The sequence below is a fragment of the Orycteropus afer genome, unplaced genomic scaffold (genome assembly GCF_000298275.1).
Source record: "Orycteropus afer afer isolate SDZICR_OR568_19922 unplaced genomic scaffold, OryAfe1.0 scaffold00243, whole genome shotgun sequence".
In the NCBI taxonomy this organism is placed as follows: Eukaryota; Metazoa; Chordata; class Mammalia; order Tubulidentata; family Orycteropodidae; genus Orycteropus; species Orycteropus afer.
In genome coordinates this window covers 796,203-806,755 of record NW_006921830.1, presented here as the reverse complement: position 1 = coordinate 806,755, position 10,553 = coordinate 796,203, and the positions used below count along the sequence as shown (strand labels likewise).

General features: G+C 52.4%; 1 protein-coding gene across 1 annotated transcript in view; it reads left to right on the top strand.

The window, feature by feature from the left end:
* Nucleotides 1–335: 335 nt before the first annotated feature.
* The window catches only part of ADCY4 (adenylate cyclase 4), an 18,111-nt gene continuing 7,893 nt past the window's right edge, over nucleotides 336–10,553 (top strand). The window contains exons 1-14 of the mRNA XM_007949234.1: nucleotides 336–494; nucleotides 2,647–2,844; nucleotides 2,975–3,136; nucleotides 3,762–3,911; nucleotides 4,326–4,474; nucleotides 4,554–4,665; nucleotides 5,363–5,490; nucleotides 5,613–5,771; nucleotides 6,028–6,160; nucleotides 6,376–6,546; nucleotides 9,366–9,409; nucleotides 9,538–9,624; nucleotides 9,832–9,901; nucleotides 10,205–10,302. Coding sequence (XP_007947425.1) covers nucleotides 336–494; nucleotides 2,647–2,844; nucleotides 2,975–3,136; nucleotides 3,762–3,911; nucleotides 4,326–4,474; nucleotides 4,554–4,665; nucleotides 5,363–5,490; nucleotides 5,613–5,771; nucleotides 6,028–6,160; nucleotides 6,376–6,546; nucleotides 9,366–9,409; nucleotides 9,538–9,624; nucleotides 9,832–9,901; nucleotides 10,205–10,302 — 1,820 coding nt within the window. The remainder of the gene's footprint in view (nucleotides 495–2,646; nucleotides 2,845–2,974; nucleotides 3,137–3,761; nucleotides 3,912–4,325; nucleotides 4,475–4,553; nucleotides 4,666–5,362; nucleotides 5,491–5,612; nucleotides 5,772–6,027; nucleotides 6,161–6,375; nucleotides 6,547–9,365; nucleotides 9,410–9,537; nucleotides 9,625–9,831; nucleotides 9,902–10,204; nucleotides 10,303–10,553) is intronic.

The following is a 10,553-nucleotide window of genomic DNA, read 5'->3' as shown; positions in this document are numbered from 1 at the left end:
CGAGGGCAGTGAGTTTGAGCGAAGGGGAAACCCCGGGCTCCTCCGCCACACTCCGAGCCTCCTGGCGATGATCTTCTTGCTAGGGCACCTTAGAAGTCTGGGTTTGAGGGAGGAGCAAGGAGGTCTTGGTGAATCCCTCCACTGCCAGCTGGGAGAGGGCTGGGAGGCGGCAGGGAGTGCCTGAAAGGATTCAGGATTGCCGCGAGGTAGGGTGCAAGGGCTGGAAGGGAATTGGACCGAGTGAGAGAGGCAGACTTGGGGCTGGGGCTGGGCCTGGAGGCAGCAGGTTGCCCAGCTCGCGGCCATCTCAGCCCGGGGCTCGGGGCTGGGAGACCATGGCCCGCCTCTTCAGCCCTCGGCCGCCCCCCAGCGAAGACCTCTTCTACGAGACCTACTACAGCCTAAGCCAGCAGTACCCGCTGCTGCTACTGCTGCTGATGATCGTGCTCTGCGCGCTAGTGGCGCTGCTCGCCGTCGCCTGGGCCAGCGGCAGGGTGAGCGGGGCCTCCAGCGCTGGGCGCCTCCTGCAGGACGGCGTCTCTCCGCTGCAGGATGGCGGGAGGGTCGTTATCTAGCGGGCATTTTCAGGCTGGGATTTATGAGGCTGTATCTGGTAGCATAGTGGCTAAGGCACTTGACTGCTAACCAGAAAGCTGGCGGTTCAAACCCACCAGCCACTCCTCGGAAGGAAGGTTGGGCAATCTACTTCTGTAGTGATACTGCCTCGGAAACCCAAGGAGGGGTCGCTATGAGTCAGGGCTGACTTGACGGCACATAACAACAACAACAACAATTCTCCGTGCATTGTTTTTGGTGGGAGTTGTAAAAGACGTGGACCTTACTACCACCCTGTGGTGACCCTGGGCAACTCATTCCACCTCTCTGAGCCAGTCTCTGGGTCTGCCCAGGGAGGCAGTGGACGCCTCTAAGTTCTCCCCGGGTTCTAACAGACCTCGGGAGCTTCTGTGATCTACCGGTTCTAAAATAAATCCAACACCGGATTTTCCAGTTTTCCAGAGGTAGGGGGATTACACTTAAGCCCCGGGGGAATTCATTTCCTGGTTTTTCTCTCCCTCTTAGGGCCCGTGGGACAGTTGTACCCACAAACTCGCAAAAGGCACCCTCCATCCTGCTCTCATTTCAGTCCTCAAATCCATTTCCAATTTCTTTTTGGGGTGTGTTTGTGGAAGGGAGTAGTGGTAAGGGATCTTCAAATCCACTACTGGAAACATCCTGCTCTCCGGGTTTTCCTCTGAGGCAAAATGGGAAAATCATTGGGAGCGACACTCTTTCCTGGTCCAGACTGAAGTCCGGGAAGAGGTGGGGACAATGGGCAGGAACCATGGCGGGACTAAGCCAGAGCTAAGGCAGGTGGCCAGAGCGCGCGCGACCCGCGGCGAGGGAGGTGCCTGGTGCGGCGGACCCGGGGTGCCCCCTGCTGTCTGAGCTCTGCTTCGAGTACTCCCGGGCCCCCCAGCCCCAGGAATCTCTCGAACAAATTGGCCAGATTTGGATACACTCATTCGTCAGTAAGGCGTTCTGGTGGCATAGTGCCTAAGGCATTTGAGAGCTAACCAGAAGGTTGGTGTCAAACTCAGCCGCTGCTCCGCGGCAGGATGATGGGGCAATCTACTTCGGTAAAGATTTACAGCCTCAGAAATCCAACAGGAGTCGCTATGAGTCGGAATCGACTCCATGACAGCGAGTTTGGGTTTTGGTCATTCCTAAGTGCCTTCGCGTAGTGCCTAAGGCACTTACTTGACTGCTAACCAGAAAGCTGGCAGTTCAAACCCACCAGCCACTCCCCGGAAGGAAGTTTGGGCAACCTACTTCGGTAGTGATATCACTTCGGAAACCCAAGGAGGGGTCGCTATGCGTCGCATCCGACGCCACGGCAGTGGTTGCGTTGCGTTAAGTGCCTTCTGTGCTCTTGGATCTTTCACACACCTTCAAGGACCCAACCGGGCTCGATGATTCCCGTTTGAAAGATGAGAAACTGAGGCTCAGAAAAGTCGTAGATTTACAAATGACCAGATCTTCTAGGTCCATGTCCCAGGCTCAGCTGCAGCTGCAGCAGGCAAATTAGATATTAGGGTGAACCATATTGAAGTGCCGGCCTTGTGGCTACAGAGTATCAGCAATTTCATAATATGAATGCCTAACGGAGACGCCAATGTTCTTTTCAGACTTGAATTTGAGACACTTTTAAGAACTGGCCTAAGGTCAGGTCTGGAACTGAATTCACTCCTGTGGCTTCCACCAAAGAGTAGACAGGCATAGGGGGGGAACATTTGCATCAAGTAGATACACTCCTTGGAGCAATCAATAGTGGGAGAACAGAAAGGCTGTGTTTGCAAAGAAGAACAGCTGAGGTGTGATGGGTGTGGGTGTGCATGGGACGGAAGGACACAAGGAAGAGCTAGCTACTAGGAGGAAGTGGGGAGTTGCTATCAATGTCATGAAACAAAATGTGTATGAACTACTGTACTGAAAATGAATTTGCTCTGTAAACTTTCACCCAAATCACAATTAAAAAAAAGAACTGGCCTAAGGGGCTGCCCTTTCTTACTACTTCTTTCCCCCTTGCCTCAGGCAAGCTCCCCAAACTGCCTATCCAGTCTTTGCCTATCGTGCTCTCTCCGACAGGAGCTAGCCTCTGACCCAGGCTTCTTGACCACCGTGCTGTGCGCACTGGGCGGCTTCTCTCTGCTACTGGGCCTGGCTTCCCGAGAGCAGCGACTGCAACGCTGGACTCGTCCCCTGTCGGGCCTAGTGTGGGCCTCTTTGCTAGGGCTAGGCCACGGTTTCCTATTCACCGGGGGCGTGGTCAGTGCCTGGGACCAGGTAAGAGGGATGAGACAGTCGGCAGCTGGGGCAGGGGAGGGTTATATCTGCAGGGACTTGGCACCTGCACTCAGGCCATGAGCCCACTCCTCCTCAGCCAGCTGCTTCCCGCGCATCTCCACCTCTCCAGGTGTCCTTCTTCCTCTTTGTCATCTTCACGGTGTATGCCATGTTACCCCTGGGCATGAGGGACGCCGCTGCCGCGGGCCTCACCTCGTCACTGTCGCACCTGCTTGTCCTTGGGCTGTACCTTGGACCTCAGCCGGACTCGAGACCAGCGCTGCTGCCCCAGGTGAGCACGCATGTAGCATAGGTGGAACCCCGGACCACCCAGCTACGCGCTTGTTGGCTGAGCTCTGATTCCAAAGAGAGCACAACACTGGGCACGGAGTACAAATACAGGTAGGCTTGGGGCATGCTCTCACCGAGTTCACGGACCAGTACAGCCTGCTGCCACCAGAAGAGGGCTCTAGGCACACGAGGAAGGGAGTCTTGGCGACCAGTTCGCCCAGGGCCAAGGTGGTGGAGACAGATGTGGATGATGGAACCTTCCATTTTACAGAGAATGTAAAACGTTAGCTTGAGTAGTTTTGTGCGACTGTAATGTGAAGGAGTGAAGATAATAAAGTGGTGCTCCAGGCAAGGGAAACGGTACATGCAAAAGTTTCTAGAATTAAAAGGTCATTCGTGTCGGTGCAGCAGCCAAGGGTCTGGAGGGGAGGGGGGTGCGGGGAAGTGGATGTGAAACTCCCATGAGAAACCCGCAATGCGGGCACCACTTGTCCCACACTACTTAAGCCATTAGCATTACAGCCTGCTCTGGCCCCGCCTGTCTTCACAACCAGCTCCAACCACACACATAGCCTCCTCACCCTCACCCCGGTCCAGCGCCCTCTGAGGCCAGCCCTCACCCACAGCTGGCTGCAAACGCTGTGCTGTTCCTGTGCGGGAACGTTGCCGGAGCATACCACAAGGCGCTGATGGAGCGAGCGCTGCGCGCCACGTTCCGGGAGGCGCTCACCTCACTACACTCCCGCCGGCGACTGGACACTGAAAAGAAGCACCAGGTCAGCAGCCTAGGGAGGCGGAGTGAGCTCAGGCTCGGACAGATGAAGTGTTTAGATCACACAAGTAGACAGGCTTCAAAGCCGAGTGATGTTGGGCAAGCCACTTGAACTTCTCTTTCCTCTTGTAAAATGGGGCTTTTGCCCACCTGGGAAGATTGTTGTGATGCTCAAACTGAAGCTTGTAAAAGAGCTTTAGAATGTTATAACACTGATTGAAAGACTAATTCATGTAACAGTGCTGGGAGTTCAGTCCCTAAAGGTGAGATGCAGATGAGGTGCTGGAACTAGACTCTGTGCCCTGTTGAGCAGCATATGTTGGGGTGGGGCAGTGTGGGCTCCTTCAGGTGATTTGGGAGACTGGGGCTCATGGCTGTAGGGTGCAGGAAGGTTGGCACTCATGGTGACCTCCCCCAGGAACACCTTCTCTTGTCCATCCTTCCTGCTTACCTGGCCCAAGAGATGAAGGCAGAGATCATGGCACGGCTGCAGGCTGGACAAGGGTCACGGCCTGAGAGCACCAACAACTTCCACAGCCTTTATGTCAAGAGGCACCAGGGAGTCAGGTATAAGGAAGAATGGGTGGAGGGGAAGAAACTATGGGCTGAGGGGTCTTGCCGCGACTGATGCAGTCTACCTCCCCAGCGTGCTATATGCCGACATTGTGGGCTTCACAAGACTGGCCAGCGAGTGCTCCCCCAAGGAGCTGGTGCTCATGCTCAACGAACTCTTTGGCAAGTTCGACCAGATTGCCAAGGTCAGAGGGGGTCTCCTTACCTACCCAGGAACCCACAAACACTCCCATCCTGGAAAGCTCTTTCTAAGAGAAACCCCTGCCTTATAAGACCCCAATCCCATTTCAGAGCCCATGTGGACTCCCAGTTGCTTTAATGGAAGTAGGAAACCCTCTCTAACATCCCCAGTATGGAACTACATACCACATACCTCAAACCTGGAGAGACCTCTCAACATCTCCCCAGAGGCCCCACGAAACACTTCCAAGTGTCCTCAGGCCCACAACATAGATGTCTCAGAACACTAGAACTGAATCTAGAGAGATTTTTAGATGCTAAAACCCTGGGGGGCCTTTCCAAGAGACATTTCTGCCCTACGTGACCTCAGCCCAGTCACCTGCTCAGACTCCAGGGGTGTCCTCAAACAACCCTAACCTTGAGTGCCTCCAAACCTCAATCTTGAGACTACTTCTATATTCGTAAACCTGGATACACCCTGAACATGACAAAGCTGGGGAGAGTTGCAGACATCTCAACCCTTGGGAAACCCATCTGAGAAAGACACCCACATGGGAAACCTCAGCCAGCTCCAGGAACCCCTAAACCTAAAAAGACTCCTCTAAACACTACCAACCTCAGAAGCTCGTCACTGGCTCCCCACTTTCCCCAGCTCCCTCCTGCCTCTTCTGGCCTCTAACATGGTGCCTCCTTCACCCCTAGGAGCATGAATGCATGCGGATCAAGATCCTGGGAGACTGTTACTACTGTGTCTCTGGGTTGCCCCACTCTCTGCCAGATCACGCCATCAACTGTGTGCGCATGGGGCTAGATATGTGCCGGGCCATTAGGTCAGCTCAGGATGGATGTGGGAGAGGGGGAGGCAGGGTGGTGGAAGTCCTCCTTGGGTGAAGGAGGTATGTGGCATGGGTGAAGCTGAAGGCACAACCTATCCCACACACACCCTGTTCAGAAAGCTTCGGGCAGCCACCGGCGTGGACATCAACATGCGTGTGGGTGTGCACTCGGGCAGTGTCCTTTCTGGAGTCATCGGCTTACAGAAGTGGCAGTATGATGTCTGGTCTCATGATGTCACCCTAGCCAACCACATGGAGGCAGGCGGTGTGCCAGGGTGAGATGTGGGCCCCAGACAGCTATCACAGGAGGCCATCTAGGAATTCCACACACTGCTACCCCTTTCATAGTGCTCTAAGCTGAACACAATCCCTTGGGACTCATGGAGATATTGGGGTGCAAGGAGGAGAGCTGAGGAGCACCTGCTGTAGCACAGGGCTTTGCATGAAGTGAGACCTCCAGCAATGATCTTTGAAAGAAATGAGAGGTTTGTAAGCCCTCCTTGCTGACCCCACCTGCCCCCCTCCTTCCAGACGAGTGCACATTACGGGGGCAACCCTGGCCTTACTGGCAGGGGCTTATGCTGTGGAGGATGCAGCCATGGAACACCGGGACCCGTACCTTCGAGAGCTAGGGGAGCCAACCTACCTGGTCATCGATCCCCGGGTAAAAGCCCAGCCTAGATCCCATGGGCTGGTTCACCCAAACCACCCCTCAGCCAACAGGCCTGATCTCTTCTCCTCTGCCAAAGATTGAGTTCCTGGGACCCAGTGTGTGTATGTGTGTGCGGGGGCAGGCGCTAGGGGAAAGACAACACACAAGGTGCTAAGGGCTGTGGGAGGATGGGGAAGCATCTGTGATCTTTACTCTCCCTCTCCCAGGCCAAGGAGGATGAGAAGGGCACTGCAGGAGGGTTGTTGTCCACTCTGGAGGGCCCCAAGATGCGTCCATCGTTGCTGATGACCCGCTATCTGGAGTCCTGGGGTGCAGCCAAGCCTTTTGCCCACCTGAGCCACATAGACAGTCCTGTGTCCACCTCTACCCCTCTCCCGGTATGTGCACCTCCAACATGAGCACTTATGTAAATCCAACCCCATTGTCCTTGGGCCTCACTCCTTGTCACCTCCACCCCCACCTCCAATGAGTCACTTGATAACCCTTGACATCTGAAGGTCCTGAACCATCTGGTCTCTCCAGTCACTGGCTCCCTGTGATTCCTTCCAGAGAAAGGGCAAAGATCACTGTCCTTTGAGTTTACTTCAGAGAAATTCTAAATCCACACAGACACCATTACTCCTCAGCCTCCACTCAGGAGAGCCCCTTCTCCTGATCCCAAAAGGTGGTAAATCACACTCACTCCTGACTCTAAGGAGGACATCCATTCCCATTAGGACATGTATCTGTTTAACTGAACTCCTGCTAGTTGCATGCACTCCTCTTCAATCCTTGATAGGACTGGGAAAGCTGGTCAAAGCAGTTGTTACCCCTATTCCCCAGCACTGGTATATGGATAAAATGAGGTGACAAGTGACCTTGAAGAAGAAAGCCACCATAAGTAAGCAGGGTTGGAGAGGAAGGGAATAGGGCAGGAATGATCAAAGGCACCTACAGGTAATCAATGACCCACCAGCTGGTGGAGGATCCTGGGTCTCCTCCACTGGCTGGAAGCTGATGCTTAGCAGTAACTGACAGACCTCTCACAGAGGGACCCAGGTCATGTCTATGAAGATCTGCACCAAGATTAGATTTCCATCCCTTCAGTCTGCTGTCCCAAAACCCATTCACCATTCCTAGCCACCTTTCTGCAGATCTTCTAGAATCCTCCCAACTGGACTTATGGGATGACTTCAAAGCATCCTTTCTGTGTTCCATCTCCCCTCTTCTCCCACCCAGCAGGAAAGTAAATCAAAGATCAGTAAACATTAGGGGGTGCGTAGAGGGAATTAGAAGCAACGGTTCCAGGAGTATTTTATGTCAGACCTCAACATGGGATCAGAGAGAGGTCAAAGGGTTAGGCTGCCAGGAGGAAGAGGAAGGAACAATCCAAGGCCAGCTAACTGTTACAGGATGATCTGTAGACCTTGTGGAAGGTGGGAGTGGGGTGGAATACCACCCTTGGGCTTGCCAAGGGACTGTGAGAATCTTGAGTGCAATCCTGTGGTACAGATGTCCTCCAAAGCCTATGTGAGACCTGCTTCCACTCTCCACTGGTGTGTAGGCTAGGAAGTATCAGAGTGAAGGGGCAGGAACTCTTTGTTCAAGGCTATCTCCTGAGGCAGATCTCATGAGTCCAGAAATTCACTTCTCAGCCCCTGAAGTTCCAGGTGTTAGCTGCCATTGAGTCAGCCCTTGACTCGTGGTGAGTGACCCCATGTGTTACAGAGTAGAACTACTTCTTAGGGTTTTCTTGCCTGTGACCTTTATGTAAGCAAAGATTCTGTGAGTCCCTGGGTAGGTTTGAACCACCAACTTTCTGTTAGTTGCCAATTGCAAACCACTTACTCTACCAGGGCTCCCTGAAGTTCCAGTAAGTAGCTTGATCAAATGGTGGGAAAAAGAGTAAGTGGAGAATCATCATCAGCTTACTCTTTTTTTTCTTTCTATTGTGGTAAAATATATATAACAAAACATTTTCCATTTCAACCATTTTTACATGTACAATTCAGTGACATTAATTACGTGCACCATGTTATGCAAACATCACCACTCTTTGTTTCCAAATTTTTTCATCACCCTTAACAGAAACTCAGTACCTCTTAGGCAATAACTCTCCCTTTCCCTCTCCCACCAGTCCCTGGTAACTACTAATAAGCTGTACCATCAACTTACTCATAATGTGGAGCTTTGGGGTGATGGGGCAGTATTTGTGTTAGTATATTCCATTTATCTATTCATTCATTCCTTCCATGTTTTCTGAGCACTTACTATGTGGCAAACAGTGGACTGAGTGCTGAGAAGACCAAAATGAGTATGTTTTCCCTACCTTCAAATGACTTACAGGCATTGGGGAAGTGGTGGTATGGGGGGGGGGAAGCAATTTGAAAAGAGTTAGCCCAGGTATAAATGCATAGGTAGACCCATACATATAATGGACCATTCATTTTTTCTCTCTCCCTCTTTTCTATATACCTGGTTTGTGGGAAGGAGGGGGATGTGACCCTGCTTCCTTCATATAGCCAAAGGGACCAAGGAAGAATAGCCACCATTCTTATACCGGGCAGTGGCTCTGACAATGTCATTCTCTACCCACCCCCACCTTGGTTATACTCACCTGCTGTATTTGCATGCTCCTTTTCATAGATCTGCTTACACTTTGCACTCCTTTGAGTGAAGAAGAGAATGACTGTAACTAGGTTTCTTTCTCTTTCTCTTTCCATTTCTTCTCCATTTTTTATCATCTCCCCACCACATTCCAGCTCAGCCGGATAGATGTCACGGAGGGCAGTCAGAATATTCCGCATAGTCATTTAATTTAAACCGATAAGAATGTTTCGGCATCCAAGGGTGATAGGAAGGTCCCTGTGTTTGGAATTTTTTTGGTCTTTAGAGAAGGTGAAATACAGAGAATCAACATCTACCCAGGCCTATAGAAGATAAAGGACTGCCCTGTAAGTAGCAGGAAGTATTAGGAAATCAGTGGGTAGAAAGATTCTGGCATTCTAAAGAGTTTGAAGCACCCCTTCAAGGGAAAATGGGGTTTGGTGGAAAGAGAGGGGAAGTCATTAAGGCAAGGGAAGCAACTTAGTAAATACCATGGTCAAAGATATATATAGGCCATGCAGTGCAGTTATCAGTCTGTCTCGCTGCAGAGAGGCTCCAGGAATGCTCATGATCACCCCATCTCTCCCCACCCAATGTGCTTTCCCAGCAGGAGAAAACCCTGGCTTCCTTCAGCCCCCAGTGGAGCCTTGACCGGTGAGGAGGCCCAAGCATCATGGCAGTGGGGCTGACTGGGTGACCTACTTCCATCTGGGGGGCTGCTCCGGCTTTGCATAGACACTTTTGAGAATCTCATTGGTGACAGGCTGGGATCTCCTGTGCAGGAGCCGTACACCCCGAGGACTAGATGATGAACTAGACACTGGGGATGCCAAGTTCTTCCAGGTCATCGAACAGCTCAACTCTCAGAAGTATGGAAAACAGATGAGGGCTGGGAGGACTGGAGGCTCTGGGGTCATGTTATGAAGGAGGGGTTGTACTCCCCTGATCACCTGAAGGGAAATGAGGGCTTCTGTGCTCTAGCCCAGGCAAAGACTCATCTGACTACCCCTTCCTGCCCTTTACTGCCCTGTCCTTTCCCCTTTGGTGCTTACCGTAACCCGCCAACCTCCCACCAGACAGTGGAAGCAGTCGAAGGATTTCAACCCACTGACACTGTACTTCAGAGAGAAGGAGATGGAGAAGGAGGTGGGCTGGGGTGTGGGCATCATCAGAGGATTCCCCAACCTTAGTTCCTGTGGCCCCTGGCAGTAGTCATGCCCTGGGGCCCCATATCTGATATCCAGGTCTGCTCAGTTTGTGATCCTGGAGGTGAGGGGCTGTACCTGTCTCCAAAAGGAAAGCCACTCTGTAGAAGGAGGAGGAGGAGGGTAGCTCTTTGGGGGAATCGGTAGGGTGGTGAGGCGGGGGACCCACTCTTGCCTGGGATTGATTCCTCAAGGTGATGGGCACCTTTGGAGCTCTATCTCCACCCAACCCCCTCCCTTCCAGTACCGACTCTCTGCACTCCCCGCCTTCAAATACTATACAGCCTGCACCTTCCTGGTTTTCCTCTCCAATTTCATCATCCAGATGCTGGTGACAAACAGGTGAGGGGTCCCCAGCCCAGGGAGGCCCTGGTTCTAGTATATACATCCCCTTCCCTTCCTTGAGCCACAACTCACACTCTTCCCCTTTACCCCCTTTCCCTTCACCTCATGCATTACCCAACAGAGGCAGTGGCATCACTAGCGTTGGTGTCACCCAGTGCAATAACTTATGATGTCACGCCTCCCCCTTAGACCTCTTCCCATCCCAGAGCATACAGAACCCTTATTATTAATAATAATAATAATCCTTA